Source organism: Staurois parvus, unplaced genomic scaffold (genome assembly GCF_062004578.1).
Source record: "Staurois parvus isolate SC_StPar_1 unplaced genomic scaffold, SC_StPar_1.0 ptg000751l, whole genome shotgun sequence".
NCBI lineage: Eukaryota > Metazoa > Chordata > Amphibia > Anura > Ranidae > Staurois > Staurois parvus.
Window position 1 is genome coordinate 103,483 of NW_028318547.1, and position 22,372 is coordinate 125,854.

A 22,372-nucleotide genomic window follows, 5' to 3' on the forward strand; every position below is an offset into this window, starting at 1 on the left:
CTCCTACAGGTTCATGAACCTAAGGCCCCATGTACACGGGACACTTCTGGACGATGGAAACTGACTGCTGGAAAACGTAGGTTAAAAACATCTGTTTAGCTGTGTTTGCATAACGCGTTTACGCTTAGAAGCGTTTTTTAAAGATGAGCACAGGAGAACCTCCCAAATGTCCAGAATGCACTGAAAAGTAGTACATTATTAACTATTTCAGACGGTTTCAGAGAAATACAGAGAGTAGAAGCAGAGACAGCAGTATGTGTTGAAATTAGCTTAGGTGCGAGTTGCTCATTAACATTTCTTTTGTTTCCAAGGGTTGGAAAGGTGTCTGGTGGAGTGAGTCATTAAGGCCACCTAGCAGGGGGTCTTCATGAGGAATTTGAGGTGTGAATGGTCATTTACATATCTTTTGTTTCCAAGGGCGGGAGAGGTCTGAGGTGTGAATTGGTCATTACAATGTGTGACAAGCTTGGTAGGAACATCCTGTGTTCAGTGTTTTGTCCATTCTTGTACCTTGAAAATGCTTTGCATGCATTTTTCAGGATTAAAGGCTCTGGACAGAATCAGGAACTGGAAGAGTTAAAAAACAAAAAAAAAAAAAACAAAAAAAACAAATCAGACACAAACGCTTATAAACGCGATCTGCAGCGTTTAGCCATGTTTTACAAGTGTTTTGCGTTTGAAACGCTGATAAAATCGACTGCTGAACACAAGTTTTCTGAGTTCAAAAAACGACTGTAAACTCAAATGCCTGTAATCGAAGATGTGTACATGGGAAAACATTAGGGTGAGTTCAGGGTCTGCTGAAAAAAGTGCTGAACAGCTCCTAAACGTGAGTTTATCAGCTACAGTGTACATGAGTCCTAATGGTACTAATTTCTGAGCAATTACTGTCCTTAAAGTGGTCCCAGTGTGAAATGCTTGTTTACCTTAATGCATTCCCTCAGTTAAGGTAAAAGCTTCCCACTACTTTTTTACCAACCCCCCCCCCCCCCCCCTAAAGAAAAACACTTGTACTGTATGTGTCGTTTCTTGATCCAGCACTGCCCCCATCTGCAGCGCTGATCTCTAGCTTTGGCTATCTGAGTGTACTTCCTGGATTTTTGGCATTCATGGGGTGCGGCGTGGCTCGTGCATGCACAGTGGGCAGCCAGCTTTCAAACTCCAAGGAGACTTAGCTGCCCACAATTAAGATGCCAGCACCTGGACCCAAAGACTGTCAAAGAGCCGGATTGGGTGAGGACATCTCTGGATCCTGGAACAGGTAAAAAAAAAAAAAACCACACACACACTTAAGTCCGCAAACTACAGTATCTTGTAGCTGGTGACTTTTAAATGGTGGGACAAACACTCATCTGGGAGTACATGCCCATATGTTGTCTTATTCCTGGCACTTGTACGCAGCCTCGGGGATGTGCCGCAGCGTGATCATATAATAGCTGTGTCCCTTAAATGCAGCCTATTACAGAATGGGAGATCCATTTTCTAATTGGCCTTCCAGATAATGTGATGGCAGTGTCCAATCACAGAATATAAACACAAGCTTGTGTTGATGTATTGGTTCTCCTCCTCTCACAGGGAGTGCAGTGAGAAAGAGAGTTGATCTGTGCAGCCTGTCAGGGATCTATGTGTAATTGCTGATTTAACTGTGCAGTTACACACAGATTCCATACAGTGCAGCCATTTGTAACCTGTGCACCAAGCACCATCTGTCAGTGTCCAAGGGCACATTAACATCTGTACCAGTGTCCCAACAACATCTATTACAGTATACCAGTGTACATCAACATCTGTAGTAGTGTCCCATTGCAACATCAACATCTGTCAGTGTCCCCAGTGCAGAACATTTTCAAGAGTGTCCCCAGTGCAGAACATTTTCAAGAGTGTCCCCAGTGCAGAACATTTTCAAGAGTGTCCCCAGTGCAGAACATTTTCAAGAGTGTCCCCAGTGCAGAACATTTTCAAGAGTGTCCCCAGTGCAGAACATTTTCAAGAGTGTCCCCAGTGCAGAACATTTTCAAGAGTGTCCCCAGTGCAGAACATTTTCAAGAGTGTCCCCAGTGCAGAACATTTTCAAGAGTGTCCCCAGTGCAGAACATTTTCAAGAGTGTCCCCAGTGCAGAACATTTTCAAGAGTGTCCCCAGTGCAGAACATTTTCAAGAGTGTCCCCAGTGCAGAACATTTTCAAGAGTGTCCCCAGTGCAGAACATTTTCAAGAGTGTCCCCAGTGCAGAACATTTTCAACAGTGTCCCCAGTGCAGAACATTTTCAACAGTGTCCCCAGTGCAGAACATTTTCAACAGTGTCCCCAGTGCAGAACATTTTCAACAGTGTCCCCAGTGCAGAACATTTTCAACAGTGTCCCCAGTGCAGAACATTTTCAACAGTGTCCCCAGTGCAGAACATTTCAACAGTGTCCCCAGTGCAGAACATTTCAACAGTGTCCCCAGTGCAGAACATTTCAACAGTGTCCCCAGTGCAGAACATTTCAACAGTGTCCCCAGTGCAGAACATTTCAACAGTGTCCCCAGTGCAGAACCCCTTCAACTGTGTCCCCAGTGCAGAACCCCTTCAACTGTGTCCCCAGTGCAGAACCCCTTCAACTGTGTCCCCAGCGCACGTCGACATCTGTCGGTGTGCCCAGCGCACGTCGACATCTGTCGGTGTGCCCAGCGCACGTCGACATCTGTCGGTGTGCCCAGCGCACGTCGACATCTGTCGGTGTGCCCAGCGCACGTCGACATCTGTCGGTGTGCCCAGCGCACGTCGACATCTGTCGGTGTGCCCAGCGCACGTCGACATCTGTCGGTGTGCCCAGCGCACGTCGACATCTGTCGGTGTGCCCAGCGCACGTCGACATCTGTCGGTGTGCCCAGCGCACGTCGACATCATCTACAAATATTCAGATTGCACAGGGACACTATTGTAGATGATGATGGTGCACTGGGACATCAACAGATGTATGTTGATGTGCATTGGGACACTATTTCAGGTGTCAATGGGTCAGTAAATGATTCAGAGGAGGAAGGGGTCCCAACAAAGAGAATCAGGTGATCTGAGGAGAAGCAGGCAAGCACCACCAGCACTGTACAATCCTGGTGAAGTGGCAATCACCAGCAGTGCATTACACCTAGATTATAGGGACAGGTACAAGTAGTGGAGTGTCATGTCTGCCAGAATTAGGGCCCATACCACATGTGGTGTCGCCATACTCTGTAGGAGTAGTAGAATGTGTTTTGAGGTGTAATTCTAAGTATGCCTGTGCTGTGTGTTAGAAATATCTTCGAAATTGACAACTTTGTGTACTGTAAACAAAAAATAATAATAATTTTCCTTCCACTTTTCCCAAAATTTGTGGCCAAAATTGACATGTTCAAAAGACTCCTTATGCCTCATAGAAAATGTTGGGGTGTTTGCTTTCCAAAATGGGGTAATTTTTTGAGTGTTTCTACTGTCTAGGTTCTCCAGGGCCTCCAAAAATGTGATAGCTATTCAAGAAATTGAATGTATAATTTATGCCCCTATAATGCTTGAAGGGGCTCCTTGGATGTTAGGCCCTTGTATGTGGCTATGGTGTAAAAACGTCTCACATGTGGTGTCACCATACTCGAGAAGAGTAGCAGAATGTATTTTGGGGTGTATTTCTTAGTATGTCCATGCCGTTTGTTAGAAATTTCTTATAAATTGACAACTGTGTAAAAAAACACAAGTGTGCTTCTAGCGCTGCTTAAGGCTGATAGCAAATAGTAATGACCCTGACGGCAGAGAGAAGAGGGAGCAGCGTCCCAAGTGATTCCAGAGACTTGACAATGTGTATGAAGATGGACGCTGTTCAGACCAAACCCCAGGAGTCAAAGAATAACATTGTGTAGTGAGTGACCTCATCCGTCACTCTGGCCATGCTCACTGATGCGTTTCCCCCCTGTCCACAGGGGAATTGGTCACAGAGGCTTATAGAACAGACAGCCCGAGACCTTTATGTAGCATCATTGGTCGTGAAAACATGTGTGTGCAGGTGATGTAGGGAAAAAAATGAGAGAAGGTGAAAGACCTTAGGAAACCGTATACGTTTGATGTAAAAAAAGGGGGTGGGATCACTAAACTCAAAAAACAAAAAACTCTGCCTAGTCTGTAGAAAAAAAAAAAAAAAAAAAAAAAAACCTCACATGTGGTATCCCCTTTTTTGGGAGGAGTAGCAGAATTTATTGTGGGATGTAATTGCAAGTATGCCTATGCCGTGTGTGAGAAATAACTTGTTAAAGCAGAACTCCGGGCAAAAACGCTATGTCCTCCATCTTCTTGTTCACTCAGTTTCTTGGAAATCAGCTGAGAACTCCTTGTGTACTAATGCTAATTTAAAAAAAGTCTCTGATTAAGGAATATTGTATCTCTATTAACACGGTATTAAACTATATCTACAATTACACTATTTCTGCAGGTCATGTCACCTCTCAGCTACTGATAAAAGTATTCTGCTATTACATTTATGTTGCATTTCCCCCCTTCTAGATGACGCATAGCTGACCCAAACAGGTCAGCTTATGTGTCTGCCTATGTTGGGAGTGAAGATTCCCCAACTTTGCATCCCTGACATTACAGTCTTTCCCCTTGCAGATAGGACAGGGCTACTGTACATCTCTCTGAGTGGTCCTAATGGGTCTGGATCAGGACTGGTGTGCAGATGATGTGTGAATTTGCCCCAACATCCTGTAGACTTCTCTCTGCAGCACACAGCAATGAATCTGCAGTGGCTGCACTTGCAACTGTGGTGGCAGAGGCAAAAGTTACAGGAAAAAAGATTCCACCAGGGGTTGTCCACTGACCCACGTCACACACTTCTACTCTATCCTCAAAAGAACGTCTGTTGTCACAACACCCGAGTTCCTCTGGGCCAGCATCAAATGTATCAGCCTCTAGAAACTCAGTGCCATCAGCCACTACTGCTGAGGGAGTAGAGTCAGATTTAAACCCTCATCTCGTGGTCCTTCTTCTGTGTTGCACAGCCCAGGATCCGAAATGGCAGTACTGGTAGCTGGGGTGACAGAGGAGCAGACCACTAAAGACTTTGTCCCACACTGGGTTATGGTCACACAATACTGGTCTTTACCAGGACCTACTGAAACACAGTGTACCTTTTAACTAGGTACTTCAGAAGAACATTGTTTCTTTACATGTGGGTACAGAACCTGTTTCCCATACAGTCTCCTCCTGCCATCTGCCGCTGGCAGTTCGTCAGCCAGACCTCCTTCAGCTCCTTTGGGCTGCCATCAATTTTTACAGCCTCAGAGGACTCAGAGCTATCTGCCACCGATGCCATCAGTCTGAGCTGACCTCAGGTCCTCTGCCCACTCTTCCTTGCAAAAACATTCCAAATCTGTCAGATTGCAAGGGCATCTCCTATGCACAGCCCTCCTCAGATCACCCCACAGATTTTTGATCAGATTCAGGTCTGCTGCCACCACCATGCTTCACTGTGGGTATGGTGTTCTTTTGGTGATGTGCAGTGCTGGAATTATGGCCAAAAAGTTCAACCTTGGTTTCATCAGACCATAACACATTTTCCCACATGCTTTTGGGAGACTTCAGATATGTTTTTACAAAATGTATCCGGCTTGGATGTTTTTCTTTGTAAGAAAAGGCTTCTGTCTTGCCACCCTACCCCATAGCCCAGACATATGAAGAATATGGGAGATTGTTTTCACATGTACCACACAGCCAATACTTGCCAGATATTCCTGCAGTTCCTTTATTGTTGCTGTAGGCCTCTTGGCAGCTTTCCTGACCAGTTTTCTTTTCTTCTTTTCATAAATTTTGGAGGGACATCCAGTTCTTGGTAATGTCACTGTTGTGCCATATTTTCTCCACTTGATGCTGACTGTCTTCACTGTTTCCATGGTATATCTAATGCCTTGGAAATTATTTTGTACCCTTCTGACTGATATCTTTTAATAATGAGATCCCTCTGATGCTTTGGAAGCTGTCTGCGGACAATGGCTTTTGCTGTAGGATGCGACTAAGAAGACTAGAACAGCTGAACTTTTTGGGGGTTAATCAGAGGCACTTTAAATGATGGCAGGTGTGTACTGACTCCTATTTAACATGATTTTGAATGTGATTGCTTAATTCTGAACACAGCTACATCCCCAGTTATAAGCGGATGTGCACACTAATGCAACCATATTATTTTAGTTTATGTTTACAAAGATTACAGTTTGCTTTTCAATTGAGTTGTACAGTTTATAGGTCACATTAAAGGTGGAAAAAGTTCTGAAAAGATTTATATTTGTCTCATTTTTGTACATCACAGAAACCTGACATTTCAATGTGTGTTTAGAATTTATATGTCCACTGTATGTCTGTTACAAAAACAAAAATTATGCACTGAGTGAGCTTCTGTAGGTCAGTCACTTCTACCAAGCTTCCAGCCTTACCGTACACGGGTTAAACTAGTAAACCATGCACTAATGTACTAAGCAGATCCTGCTCGCTTCCGCCAATCTGTTACGATGGGGTACAGAGGGAATTAGGGGGACTTACTTTGAGCATATAAGAGTGCTCCTGTAGTTTTTGATGCAGATGGCGGTAACTATGCATTCCCATGCTGGATTTGGGCCCTCATAAGTTTGTGCTTTCACAATTAGTGGCACGATTGCTGGGTTTCACTGATGTGGTGTGCTGTTTTAACTCCTTCTCTATCAGCGCCACCACACACACACAGATATCCATCTGGCAGATCTGCTAGTTTACAATCTGCATACAATCTGCCAACACGCAGTGCAATTGCATACAGATTGTCAATGAACTTAGACCGAGCATATACAGTGGATATAAAAAGTCTACACACCCCTGTTAAAATGTCAGGTTTCTGTGATGTAAAAAAAGCAAGACAAAGATAAATCATTTCAGAAATGTTTTCACCTTTAATGTGACCTATAAACTGTACATCTCAATTGAAAAATAAAAATAAATCTTTTAGGGGGGGAAGTAGACATAAAAAACTAAAATAATGTGGTTGCATAAGTGTGCACACCCTCTTATAACTGGGGATGTAGCTGTGTTCAGAATTAAGCAATCTTCATACAGTTGCAAGAAAAAGTATGTGAACCCCTTGGAATTACGTGGAGTTTTGCATGAATTGGGCATAAAATGTGCTCTGAACGTCATCTAAGTCACAACAATAGAAGAACACAGTCTGCTGAACATAATACTACACAAACATTAGATGTTGCCATGGTTTAATTGCACATAACATCTTAACATTCACAGTGCAGGGAGGAAAAAGTATGTGAACTTTTGGACTTAATAACTGGTTGACCCTCCTTTGGCAGCAATAACCTCAACCAAACGTTTCCTGTAGTTGCAGATCAGACCTGCACAACGATCTGGAGTAATTTTGGACCACTCCTCTTCACAAAACTGTTTCAGTGTAGCAATATTCTTGGGATGTCTGCTGCGAATCGCTCTCTTATTGTCATGCCACAGCATTTCATTCGGGTTGAGGTCAGGACTCTGACTGGGCCACTCCAGAAGGCGTATTCTGTGCTGTTGCAGCCATTGTGTTGTTGAATTATTGTATGCTTTGGGTCATTGTCCTGTCGCATCACCCATCCTCTGCGGAGCTTCAGTTGGCGGACAGATGGTCGTACGTTTTCCTGCAATATGTCTTGATAAACTCTGGAATTCATTTTCCCATCAATGACAACAATCCGTCCAGGCCCTGAGGCAGCAAAGCAGCCCCAAACCATGATGCTCCCTCCGCCATGTTTTACAGTGGGGATGAGGTTTTGATGTTGGTGTGCTGGGCCTTTTTTTTCTCTACACATAGTGTTGTGTGTTCTTCCCAAACAACTGAATCTTGGTTTCATCTATCCACAGTATATTTTGCCAGTAGTGCTGTGGAAGATCCAGGTGCTCTTTTGCAAACTTCAAACGTGCTGCAATATTCTTTTTGGACAGCAATGGCTTCCTCCGTAGTGTCCTCCCATGTACTCCATTCTTGTTTAATGTTTTCCTTATTGTAGATGTGTCAACAAAAATGTTAGTATGTGCCAGAGATTTCTGTAGGTCTTTAGCTGACACTCTGGGATTCTTCTTTACCTCATGCAGCATTCTGCGCTGTGCTCTTGCAGTCATTTTTACAGGACGACCACGCCTAGGGAGAGTAGCAACAGTGCTAAACTTTCTCCATTTGTAGACAGTCTGTCTTACCGTGGACACATGAACATCAAGGCTTTTGGAGATACTATTGTAACCCTTTCCAGCTTCATGCAAGTCAACAATTCTTGATCGTAGGTCTTCTGAGAGCTCTTTTCTGCGAGGCATGGTTCACATCAGACAGTGCTTCTTGAAACCAGTAAACCCAAAACAGGTGTGTGTTTTTTAAGGGCAGGACAACTGTCAGCAACACATCCAATATCATCACACTGATTGGAGTCAAGGTTGGCTCACTCTTGGCTCCAATTAGCTCTTGGAGAAGTCATTAAGCTAGGGCCTCACATACTTTTTCCTCCCTGCACTGTGAATGTTTAGATGTTATGTGCAATTAAACCATGGCAACATCTAATGTTTGTGTAGTATTATGTTCAGCAGACTGTGTTCTTCTATTGTTGTGACTTAGATGACATTCAGAGCACATTTTATGCCCAATTCATGCAAAACTCCACGTAATCCCAAGGGGTTCGCATACTTTTTCTTGCAACTGTATGTCTGGGCTATGGGGTAGAGTGGCAAGACGAAAGCCTTTTCTTACGAAGAAAAACATCCAAAGCGGCTAAATTTTGTAAAAACACATCTGAAGTCTCTCAAAAGCATGTGGAAAAATGTGTTATGGTCTGATGAAACCAAGGTTGAACTTTTTGGCCATAATGCCAACACTGCGTCACCAAAAGAACACCATACCCACAGTGAAGCATGGTGGTGGCAACATCATGCTTTGGGTCTGTTTTTCTTCAGCTGGAACTGGGGCCTTAGTCAAGGTAGAGGGACGTATGAACAGTTCCAAACACCCGTCAATATTGGCACAAAACCTTCGGGTTTCTGCTATAAAGCTTAACACGAAGAGGAACTTCATTTTTCAGCATGACAACGACCCAAAGCATACATCCAAATCAACAAAGCAATGGCTTCACCAGAAGAAGATTAAAGTTTTGGAATGGCCCAGCCAGAGCCCAGACCTGAATCCAGTCAAAAATCTGTGGGGTGCTCTGAAGAGGGCTGTGGAGATGCCCTCACAATCTGACAGATTTGGAGTGTTTTTGCAAGGAAGAGTGGACAAATATTGACAGGTCAAGATGTGCCATGCTGACAGACTCACACCCAAAAAGTGCTGGAATAAAACCAAAAGGTGCTTCAACAAAGTATTGGTTTAACTACTTCAATACCGGGCACTTATACCCCCTTCCTGCCCAGGCCAATTTTCAGCTTTCAGCGCTGTCACACTCTGAATGACAATTGCGCAGTCATGCAACACTGTACCCGTATGAAATTTTTAGCATTTTTTTCACACATACAGAGCTTTCTTTTGATGGTATTTAATCATCATTGAATTTTTTATTTTTTGCTAAATAAAACAAAAAACACCTGAAACATTTCTTCTTAAACTTAGGTCAAAATGTATTCTGCTACATTTATTTGGTGAAATAATAATTGAATTTGTATTTTTTTTGCAAATGTTTATATTTTTTAATTAAATGTTTTCTTTTTTTTTACTATTTTATTTTTTAGCACACTGTGACCAAAGCAATACAATGTTACCAAAGTAACATTGAACTACTCTGGGCAAGTGATCAGGATTTTTATTTTTTTTTTAACACATTATGATTGCTAATACCAATGTATTTCATTGATATTTGCAATCATTGTTACTGAATGAAACTGATTCATTCAGTCTTTTGTTGTGATTAGCTGTGATTGGGCAAAGCTGAACACATGATACAGATGGGCTGTGATTGGCCCTGTCTGTATCATGTGACTGCCTTGACCAGTCACAGATAACATAAATGTATACAATGGATGGCATGACAGGAAGCCATCCATTGTATACAATTGACATGTGATCTGCTGTGATTGCCAGTGTAGTGATATGTCATTGGCTGTGTCATCCCGTGACTCTTAGCACAGGGCCAAGTTGACCCTCCAGCAGAAAAAAGGTGAAGGTTCTGCAGTGGCCATCACAATCTCCTGACCTTAATATCATCGAGCCACTCTGGGGAGGTCGCAAACCTGTGGTTCATTCAAGACGACAAAAGACTTTGCATGACCTGCATTTTTCCAAAAAGAAAGGACAGCTATACCACCTGCAGGAATTCGGGGCCTCATAGCAAACTTTTACAAAAGACTTCATGCTGTCATTGATCCTAAAGGGGGCAATACACAATATTGAGAACTAAGGGTATACACACTTTTGAACAGGGGTGTTGCCATGTTTTGTTTTATGATTGTGCCATTTTGTTATGACTTACAGTTGAAGTCATAACAAAATAAAAGAAAGTTTTGCCTGCTGACTCAGGTAAACTTTTGAGCACAACTGTAGTTCTTGCTAGCTCAGTAGGTTTTAATTTAAGAAAAGGGCTGAATGCATTCCTAAATGTGTAAAATCTAACTGGGTATTAACTTATTTATAGGTAATGACATCAGAGATTGTTGATCCAGGAAATATCTAATTGCCTTCTGTGGATCAGGAAGGAATTTTTTACCCCTGCTGGAGCAAAGTGATCATGCTTTTATAGGGTTTTTTGCCTTTCTGCGGTTCAGCTGTGGGTGTAGAATTCTATATAGGGAGTTTTTCTATTTATTCTATTTTTTTCTATTGGTTGAACTGTATGAACTTGTATCTCTTTTCAACCTGAGTTAACTATGTGATATTTCCTCCTCTGCTCTCCACCTCTTCTGACCATGCCTTGTTTTAGTTGAAAAAAAAATACAGGGCATCCTGGGAATTGCAGCACGGCTGTTCGAGTAGCCCCATACGGACAGTAAAAAAAGGAAAACCACTCACAAATATCATAGTTTTCACTGCAGTAGTGCTAATGACTGCAGTAATTTTCAGCTTTCTGACTGGCCCATCAAGTATGAGATGCATACTTTGTGCCAAGCTGGATCAGTGTAAGCATGCAATACAGATAATTCCTGGAGTTAAGCTGGTGACATCATGTCCAGTACGGACGGCAGCTGCCATCTTGGTACTCCTAATCCCATACACCTTCCCTGCAGTTTTTTACTGCAAGAAACTTTGTCTGTTTTGCTCTGCGGACCTATTTTAAAATGTGAGTAGTGATTTTTGGATGTTATTCAAAATAAAGTTTGTGACATATTACACTATGGGAGACTTCTTGCTTGCATCTTCTATGTGAGGCACTGGAGATGACAGAGGTCTGTGGCCATTTCTGGAGCATGCCTGTGAGTGTTTGTCAGTGCCATTGGTGATAACCATTTGTTCTTTGATTGCACCGAGGGCCAATTTCTTGGAATCGTCATTTGAGGTTCTCTATGCTTTGTGACACATTTTGGGTTGCATTTTGAAGGTGAGTGCACACACTAGCCGGTGGAGGATATTTTCATATATGTTTGCAGCACTGGATGTTTCATGGCGTGCACTGAAGATTTACTGTGATTTTTCCTGAGTTTTTGGGACTGCCATATATTTATATTTTTTGGGACTGAGTCATTTTTTATATACCATACACATCAGCATTATTGATTCATTCACCTGTGTCACCAGCACTCTAGCCGTTTTTGTGACTGCTGTTGTCACATGCCAATTTTTTTTTGCACCCATTCACGTTTTTTATATTTTATGTTTACACTTGGATGAGGGACATATTTGTATTCAGTTTGTTATTTATGCTTCTACTGCTCATTCACCAAGTAGTGCAGCACCCTTTCACATCTTTATTTGAAACCTGGGAACTATAGCTGCACAAAGCTTCAACACCACCACCAATTGTAAGACCCCAGCTCCTCTGCACTTAGACTTTGAGGTACAAGACCTGGATTTCTGGAGGCGCAACCAGCTTTCACTCTTTTTTCACTCCCTGCCAGTTGGCAAACAATTTGTTCCCATTTATCCTTTACAAGAAGATCTGCTCCCACCAAGATACTTTGAAGAGAATACTTTCAATCTTACTAAATACTTTCAAATATTAACTTACATCCTGGTGTTTTTCTTCACAAATGGGAGAGATTTGAGCACCTAACAAATCGACCATAATATGTGCTTTGTGCACAAAGCCTCAATCTGCATCAAATATCAAGAGACCAATTATAAACTTAAGGCGAGATGGTAAAGTACTTCTGTACCACTAGTATCTTCCTTGGTGCAGATGATAAATGTTGATGTGGAGAAGCTAAAGGCAACCTCTTACATTTCTTAGTATTGCTCCAAGATTAAGCAGTTTTGCTCATAGTTTTTGAAATATAAATTGGTATCCAAAAATTAAATCTAGAATAAATTATGATATAATGAACACCCTTTGTATTGACACTTAAAAGTCTCACTTTCACCCTTGAAAGTCCAAAATTGTAAAAATAAACCTTTTTAGTGTCAGTGAAAAAGTACAAAAACTTAAATTCCAAAATTTTTCATCCAAGTTCTGATTCATAATCACAGTGTACCTCCAAGAATGCCGTGTACCTCTAAAAGAAAACAACTAGATAGTGTATTATCTTCAATAAACCAGTGATTAAATCATATATGTGATAATTCAATCCAAAAAAACTTTTTTGTGCAAATAAAAGCCACACAAAAACGTAAAAAAACACATGAAATAGTGAAACACTCTGTGTACACTTCTATATATGCATTCCTCTGTGAACACTCTGTGAACACATCTAAGTGGCTGAATAACATACCCTTACCCTAAATAGTAATCCAGTGGATCCTCACTTCATTAGAAAACATCCCATAGGATTACCTTCAGATCCCAAGTTAATCCTTCTTTCTATTCATGCCTTCATTTCTCTCCATGTCATTCATAAATACAAGAAATAATAGCCATATAGTGTAGTATATTTGATATTCAAAAAGATCCAGACTTTAATTATATTCTTACATTTTAAAATTGTTTAAAACGCATATATTCCCATTTCTTCACTATTTCACGTGTTTTTTCATGTTTTTGTATGGTTTTTATTTAAAGTTTTTATTTAAAGTTTTTTTGGATTGAATTATCATATATATGATTTAATCACTGGTTTATTGAGGATCATACACTATCTAGTTTTTTTTCTTTTGGAGGTACACGACCTTCTTGGAGGTACACGTTGATTATGAATCAGAACTTGAATGAATAATTTTGGAATTTTAGGAGTTTTTGTAATTTTTCACTGACAGTAAAAAGGTTTATTTTTACAGTTTTGGTCATAGGTCATCGTAAGTGAATTCCCAGCTTATAGATGTAAAAGCTGGGAACAACCTGTAGTCTCCCTAATCCATGTTATGCCAATCCTTAAATCCAGGTAAGTAAAACTACTTTCCCTGTCCTCTAGACCTAAACAAGCATTTAGCCTATTTCAGTTTAGTGGCATCCTCACTGCAAGGGAGGATTTTTACTTTTCTCTGAATTTGCCTTTAAATACGCCTTAAAGCGGAGCTCCACCCAAAAGGGGAAGTTCAGCTTTAAGGACTGGTCCCCTGCTCCCCGTTAACGATTGGCCTTTGGGGAGCGGGTACCCGAAATTGACAGATATCCGCTCCCACTTTCGCTGCGATTGCCTATAAAGCGGAAATTGTGTGTGTGTCCTAAGGTCTTCTGGGACACAAATGGTCTTCTGGGACACATGACGGCCTATCTAATTTCTTGAGACACTAACAAGCCCGGACAGTACAAATACACCCCAAATGACACCTTTTTGGAAAGTAGACAGATCAAGATATTTAGCAAGAGAGTATAGTAGGTTTTTTGAAGTTACATATGCATACTTTCAACTACACCCCGAAAACACATTTTGCTATTCCTCCCGAGTATGGGGATACCACATGTGTGAGACTTTTTCACAGCCTAGCCACATAGAGTGGCCCAGCATGCATGGAGCACCATCAGGTGTCCAAGGGGTATAAATTATAAATTTAATTTCCTGACTACCTTTTACACTTTTGAAGGCTCTGGAGCACAAGGACAACGGAATTACCCACAAAATAATGCCATTTTGATAATCAAATATATTTTATGAGGCATAATGAGTCTTTTGAATGTCATTTTTTTTTTCCACAAGTTTTCTGAAAATGTGCAAAGAAAATGAAAATACTCTTTATTTTTATACACAATGTCCATTTATAAGATATTTCCAACACATAGCACATACATACCGAAAAAAAAATACACCCCACAATACATTCTGCTACTCCTCCTGAGTATGGGAATACCACGTGTTAGACTTTTCCACAGTCTGGCCACATAGAGAGCCCCAACCAAGTAGCACCTTTAGGCCTTCTAGGGGCAAAATTTACACATCTAATTTCTTGAAAAGCTTTCATGAAGGCCCTGGAGCACCAGGAAAGTGCAACCACCCACAAAATGACCCACTTTTGGAAAGCAAACATTCAAACATATTTTTTTGAGGCATAATGAGTCTTTTGAAGCTGTCATTTTTTTCCACAAGTTGTTGTTGGGCATCATATGATGTCCTCCCAGAACGAGAGCGCTCCCGCCCTTCCATCATTTGCCTATACAGTGGGTGGGAGACAGTTAAAAGTCAGTAGCTACACTTTTTGTTTTATTTTTTTACAGTGTCACTGTAACTCTGTTTTAACAGCATAAGATAAGGTAGTTTATTCATCATCATGAAGTTTTGTTTCAACATCCTCAGACATTAAGCTCTATATTTTTCATGTTTTAGATTCTGCATCTTCAAAGCCAGAAGGTCATAAGTTTAGGAGCTGCTGGCCTGAATTTAGGTCGCTATGGAAAACTGTGTTGGCTACAGGTAATGTATTCTCCCATTTTCCTACTTTTTACATCAAGTTGTGTCTAGACAAGTCCAATGACCTATTAAAAGGCTGTTTTTAAAAACACATTGCTGAAAGTGTCCTGTTTTCATCTATCAGATGGTAGACTAGATGGTGCATTTTTGCCTTTAAGTTTTTTATTTATTTTTTTTTAACTGGTCCTAGCTACTGCCAAAACATCTTTGACAATTGGACCCAAATAGAAAGAAGGGTTCCTATATCCTTTCATAGGGATTTGAGCATGACCATTCAGCCAGCAGTAAGGGGGAGGTGCACTGCTATAATAAATACATTGAAATATTTTTTTAAAGATTTTATTGAAAGATTTAAACATAACAAAGATATAGGGGGACACACAAACCCCATATCAGTTCTAATCTGGGGCTCAATTGCCAGAGCAAATAGAAGGGGCAAGAGAGGACACCCCTGTCTAGTTCCCCTCCCAAGAGCAAAAGTGTGAGACAGTCTACTAGATTCACTAATTACTGTCTTAAGATGGCTATACAGGCGCACCCAAGAAATGAACACTCTCCAAGAGCCAAGTTTCTCCAACACGGCCCACAAATAAGTCCAGTCAAATATGTTGAAGGCTTTGGCAGCATCCAAGGACAGCAGTGCTCTATGACCCATATTATTGGATGGGGACTGCATATTAGCACCTTCCCGCCCGGCCTATAGCAGATTGACAGTCGGGCGGGACACTCCTTGTTGTGACTGGGCATCATATGAAGTCCTGTCAAAACGAGCCACTCACGCGGCCACGCGATTTGTCACTGGCTGTGTCCACGGGACACTGCCAATGACATATCACTACTCTGGCCCATTGCCAGTGTCATGTGACTGCTGTGATCAATGTATACAATGGATGGCTTCCTGTCATGCCATTCGTTGTATACAATTATGTTGTTAGCTGTGACTGGTCAAGGCAGTCACATGATACAGACAAGGCCAATCACAGCCCATCTGTGTCGTGATCAGCTTTGCCCAATCACAGCTAATCACAACAAAAGACTGAATGAATCAGTTTAGTTCAGTAACAATGATTGCAAATATCAATGAAATACATTGGTATTAGCAATCATAATGTGTTAAAAAAAAAAAAAAAAAATCCTGATCAATTGCCCAGAGTAGTTCAATGTTACTATGGTAACATTGTATTGCTTTGGTCACAGTGTGCTAAAAAATAAAATAGTAAAAAAAAAATAAAAAATTTAATTAAGAAAAAAATAGAAACATTTAAAAAAAAAATACAAATTCAATTATTATTTTCACCAAAGAAATGTAGCAGAATACATTTTGACCTAAATTTATGAAGACTTTATTTGCAAAACTTTATAACAGAAACGAAGAAAAGTGTGGGTTTTTTTTCAAAAATTTCAGGTATTTTTTGTTTTATTTAGCAAAAAATAAAAAGTTCAGTGGTGTTTAAATACCACCAAAAGAAAGCTTTATTTGTGTGAAAAAAAATTATAAAAATGTCATATGGGTACAAAGTTGCATGACTGCGCAATTGTCATTCAAAGTATCACAGTGCTGAAAGCTGAAAATTGGCCTGGGCTGGAAGGGGGTAAAAGTGCTCAATATTGAAGTGGTTAAAAAAATAGACTACGTAGATTAATGGCTGTGGATGTATTTGGCCAGCCCTATCAGAATGCACAATAGACATGATAACCCCATGCACAGGGGTGTGGAAATTTCTTAAAATACTTGTCCAAGGGATTAAATCAGGGTCCCAATCTTCTTGTCCCTCATGGCATTTTACTTGCCCTGATTAAAAAATATATATATATTTTAACACCTCCCTGCCTTTCTGCAGCACTGCACCCAGGGACTAGCAGGGAGGGGACATACCTTGCAGTGTGATGAGCACAAACTGGGTGCTCATCAGGAAAGGGGAGTGTTGGGCTCTCTTAACGCTCAACAGAAGCACATCTCCTGAGCAAGTAAATGAAGAGCCAGCCCCAATGAGAAAAAAAAAAAAAACACTTTATTTCTTTAGGTTATCCTTGCCCAAGGAAGTACTTGGGTGCTCAGTAAAAGTGTTTGCTGTGGGGAATATTATAAGAAGCTCTATAATTGCTTAGCCCCTGATGTCCACCCTCCCCTCCAGAAGGCAGCTTTTGATGCTTTTTTTTTTTTTTTTGACCCCTTGCAACTTCCAGGTTTGTCTCCTGATGTCTCCGCTTTAAATGCAGACATCTCTTCTGAGGAATTGCTAGATGTTGTCAAACACCTCCCTACGCACAAATCTCCGGGTCCTGATGGCCTTCCTTACTCATACTATAAGACTTTTATAGGCACCCTGGCCCCCACCTTTTATCCTTGTTCCAAGATCTTTTGAAAGGCTTACCTCCGCATGATGATTTTTCATGTGCATACATTTCGGTGATTCCTAAGCCAGACAAGGACCATTCCCTCCCTGATAACTATCACCCTATAGCTTTATTAAACTGACTACAAGATATTCACAAATATATTGGCTAATAGGTTGGCCAGATGTGTATCCAAACTTATACACCTAGACCAGGTGGGTTTTGTACCGGTCAGACATTCCGCGGTTAATACCAGGAGGACTATTGAGTTGATCAATCTTGTTAAGTCCTCTATTCCTGCTCTCTTGTTGAGCTTGGATGCGGAAAAAGCATTTGACTGACTTAGCTGGCCTTATATGTTCCTGGTACTGGAGAGATTTGGGTTTAGTGGCCCATTTATGGCAGCCCTGAAAGCTCTATATTCCACCCCCACTTCCCAGGTCAATTGGCGTCATTCCTGTCCTCCTTCCGGATGTCAAATGGTACGCGCCAGGGATGCCCACTGTTTATCCTTTGTTTGGAACCCCTGGCCATCGCCATTAGATCTAACTCGGACACGGGGGATACGCACTCATGACTGATTTTAAATTGTCTTTGTTCACTGATGACATTTTGCTGACATTGACAGAACCCCATACTTCCTTACCGGTTTTCCACCGTACTAAAGTTATAAAGTTACTGCGGCAAAAACTGAAGAACTACCATGCCATATCTCACCTACAGTCCTAGCCTCCCTTCATTCAAACTATCCATACAGGTGGTGTCCTCACTCCCTGAAATATTTGGGTACCAACCTCCCTTCCTCCTATCACTCCATTTATGCGGCTAACTTCCCTCCTCTGTTCCATGCCATCTCCCAGTCCTTAAAATCATGGGACTCACTTCCCATTTCTTTCCTTGGATGGATCAACGTACTGAAAATGACTGTTACCCAAGCTTCTGTACCTGTTTGAGACACATCCGGTCCCTATCCCCATGCCCAAATTGCGTTCTCTTCAGAAATCTTTTCTCTGCTTCATCTGGCACAACAAATCACATCGGATTGCTTATACTATCCTTCTTTCTCCTCGATCCAGGGGGGGGTCTGGGGGCACCGGACATCGTGTCATACTATTTAGCTACCCATCTCCGCACCCTTGTCTCATAGTCCTCCCAGCACTCCCCTAATAAATGGACTGAGATTGAATCTCTACAACTCAGTCCGATGCACCCTTGTTCCCTCCTTTGGTCCACGACCAAACATTGACTTCTCTTACAAATGTTTCCTATTGGGACCCATTCAGCTCACGTTGTCTATATTTATTTATTTATTACAGGTACTTGTATAGCGCCGTCAATTTACTCAGCGCTTTACACATATATATATTGTACATTCACATCAGTCCCTAACCCTCAAGGTGCGTACAATCTAAGGTACCTAACTTACATTCATACATACTAGGGCCAATTTAGACAGGATCCAATTAACCTACCAGCATGTCTTTAGAGTGTGAGAGGAAACCAGAGTACCCAGAGGAAACCCACGCAGGCACAGGGAGAACATGCACACTCCAGGCAGGTGGTGCCGGGACTGGGATTCGAACCAACGACCCTAGTACTGCCTGGTGGAAATGCTAACCATTTAGCCACTGTGCTGCCCATATATGGAGGATATGTAGGGTTAGATTCGCTCTGGGCTCCCAGTGTTCTCCCTTGACCAATGTCATTTTTAATCCAAGCCTCCCAGATCGTCTGGCCATGGCTCGTGTGCGTCCTTGGGCCGAGGCTTACCTACTTCAATTGCGATATTTGGTCAGTCCAGTGACTCGCAAACTTAAATCCTTCTCTGACATTCAAAAAGCCGCTCGTATGCCACCACATCAGTATTTTGTTTATTTACAGATACGTAATTTTTTCTCCTCCAAAGCCTCGCTGCTGACTCTTGAGAAACCTACCCCTTTTGAGCGTATCTGTATCCAAGGCCCATACCAATGGGGCATAATATCTGCTTTGTATAAATTGCTTTTAGATGCCTGCCCCCTTTCTATTAATACTCATCTTTACATGCGTAAATGGCCCCATTTCCTTCAATGCGATATTGGTTTGGATCACTAGAACAGGATATAAAGAAAATACTTATAAGATCCTAATGTTTTGGTATAGGACTCCTGAGGTTCTTCATGCTCGTAATCCGAATGTTTCTTCTGTTTCCTGGCGTTGTGGGACTGGCACTCTCGTCCACATTTTTGGGGATTTCCGGTCCATTGCGCCCTTTTGGAGAGAGGTCCTTATGCAGGCCATAGACGAGTCTTTTATTGGCCGAATTTTCGTCCGCACAAAAATCTGCCGTTATTCACGCCGTTAGTGGGGCCAGCCCGTCGGCCGTTTTTTCGCAGATTTTCACGTTTATTTTTATCGGTCATGCTGGAAAATCCACGAAAAACGCCCGTTTTTTGTGGACATTGGTGGCAGCATCGGCAACGGGGCCGACCAATTTTTTGCTTATCGCCCGAAAATTCAGCCGATTAAACGGCCCGTCCTATGGCCTGCATTACTCTATTGCGTTTACTTTTGCGGGCTCCTGTTCCTTTTGAGCCCATTTACTTTTTGCTGGGTCTAACTTTTTTGGGCCTCTGTAAATATACATGGAAACTTTCCACCCACATTTTAACGACAGCCAAGAGAATCATTCCCATGCATTTGCTTTCTTTTATACCCCCCATGTTACTGGAATTGACTAAGGTTATAGCAGAGATTAGAACGTTGGAGTACCTAACTGCTTTACACACTGCTTCTATTCCTGCGTTTCAGGCGTTTATAATGCTGACTTGTCTGCTCAGATTGTGATTGATTGCCACTCCACTGTTTTGTATTGACATTGTATGTACTTATGAACCCCTTATCGATGAGCTTGTTTTCCGGCTTTCTCTCCTTCTCTTCTTTTGTTTTATGTTTGCCTATGTGACTTGTTTGTTGTAATATGTTTGAAATTCAATAAAAAGTTAATTATAAAAAAAAAAGTGTATGCTGAGCAGCCAAATAATACTCCTGTGTAGCATGAAGATGTGTATCCTGTGCAGATCTGTATCCACTGCGGCAACTGCGCATGCACCAGAATCAGGGAACACAAGCTGAGCTAAAGCCGAAGACTTACCTGAAGTCACTTAACTCCTTACATACCGGACTACAGCACAGGCAAGGGGTGCTACAACAGCCGCTCTAAAATCCTGTATCCCTGGGGATCGGCACTATTAATAATAATGACCTGTGCCTGTGTCCTTGCTTGGCTGTAACGCTACTTGAGCTTTTAAATGCTGACCATTGAAGTGCCTGTGTTGTAGTCTGGCATGTAAGGAGTTAAGTGACTTAGCTCAGTGCTTGTTTTCTCTGATTCGGGCACATGCACAGTTGCTGCAGGAAATACAGATATCCACAGGATACAGATCTTTTTGCTACCATATGTGAAGCTGTGTATGCTGTGTAGTAGTGAAGTGGTTAAGTGTAGTGGGCTAGGTCTGCTGAGTGATGCTGCCTGCCTCTCCTGGGGGAAGGGGAAGGCTGATCTCTAAAATTGCTCACAGAATTAAATTTTTTTTTCTATGATTTTATTAAGTCACTCCTCATCTCCAGAACCAGTGAAAAGATCTACTTTCCACTCAGATGCAGCACAATACCTTGCTGAAGGAGAATTTATTGTATTTGCTGGATTAGATTGATGCAGTCTTATTAGTGCTTTCTTTGAGTCTGTAGAGTGACAAAGCTCCAACTACCAGATTGATCTATGATTACGGGCAGCACAGTGGCTTAGTGGTTAGCACGTCTGCCTTGCAGTAAATGGGTCATGGGTTCGATTCCCGACCATGGTGCCTCCTGCATGGAGTTTGCATGTTCTCCCTGTGCTTGCGTGGGTTTCCTCTGGGTACTCCGGTTTCTTCCCACACTCCAAAGACATGCTGGTAGGTTAATTGGATCCGGTCTAAATTGGCCCTAATATATGTATGTATGAATGTGAGTTAGGGACCTTAGATTGTACACCCTTTGAGGGTTAGGGACTGATGTGAATGTTCAATATATATATATGTGTAAAGCGCTGCGTAAATTGACAGCGCTATATAAGTACCTGAAATAAATAAATATATATCTGGTGTAAAGAGAAATCCTAAAAGTAACCACTTTCCCAGAGGCTGTCCAAGGTGTGCTGAAGTCTCAGTCCTTGGAGACTGACTAGTAGGAGGAGGGGGTGGGAAGGAGGACAGACTGCTCTTGCAAGGCTTTACATGCAGCAAACATGGAGTCATGGAGAGCCAAGCAGTCACACTGAGCATTGCAAACACGTGCAAGGGGGAAACACAGCGATCATTATCACACTCAGCAGTGCTGACAATAAGCCGGACTAGAGCTGCTCATATCCCCTGTAGTAAAGTGCATGGCTCCCCGAGGCTAATCATCTGCTTGCCCACAGCAGGGCTAAATGTCAAAGAAAATCACCTGTCTTGTGCCTGGAACTGCATGTCCCGGGTGTCGGGCGATATGATTTGCACATCCCTGCATTCAGTCGGAGCGCCAGAACTTTGAGTAGGAGCTTAAAATTTTGGAGTAGGGAAAAATGGTCTATAGGATGTCGGGTCTACCAGATCCTTCCCCGGTTTCAAAAGGAGAATGTTTGCTTTTAGACATAGAGGGAGGCAAAGCCTGGCTGTCCAAGGAAGCATTAAACACTTTTAGTAACTGCGACAATAAGATATCAGTGTAACGCTTGTAAATTTCCATGGGGGTTCCATCCTCCCCAGGAACTGTACAATTTGGGAAGGAACTGACTGCCTCATGCAGTTCTTCAAGTGAGCTGTCCAGTCTCTGCCTCTGAGTTACCGAGAGACTTGGAAAAGGAAGCTGATCTAAACACCAATAAGGTCTTGAGGCATATAGGATGTGGTAGGGAGATATAAATGTTCCCAAAACAATTCCAACTTACGCAGCACCTGATCAGGGGTATGTACCTGTCACGATCCGCCTAGCAGCGTCTCTATCGGTCCACAGTACGGAGTTCCTCAGGGTGCGGGGTCTAAGTCCCAATCTGCTTATTCACCAGGGCCCCTGATGGTGGGGATGGACTTGGAGCAGACTGAGACCAGGTCGCGA

General features: G+C 42.1%; 1 protein-coding gene across 1 annotated transcript in view; it reads left to right on the top strand.

Annotated features, from left to right (window-relative positions):
• Positions 1-22,372, top strand: part of EXD1 (exonuclease 3'-5' domain containing 1) — a 230,794-nt gene that overhangs the window by 98,039 nt on the left and 110,383 nt on the right. Inside the window, exon 4 of the mRNA XM_089654319.1 lies at positions 14,834-14,920. Coding sequence (XP_089510445.1) covers positions 14,834-14,920 — 87 coding nt within the window. The remainder of the gene's footprint in view (positions 1-14,833; positions 14,921-22,372) is intronic.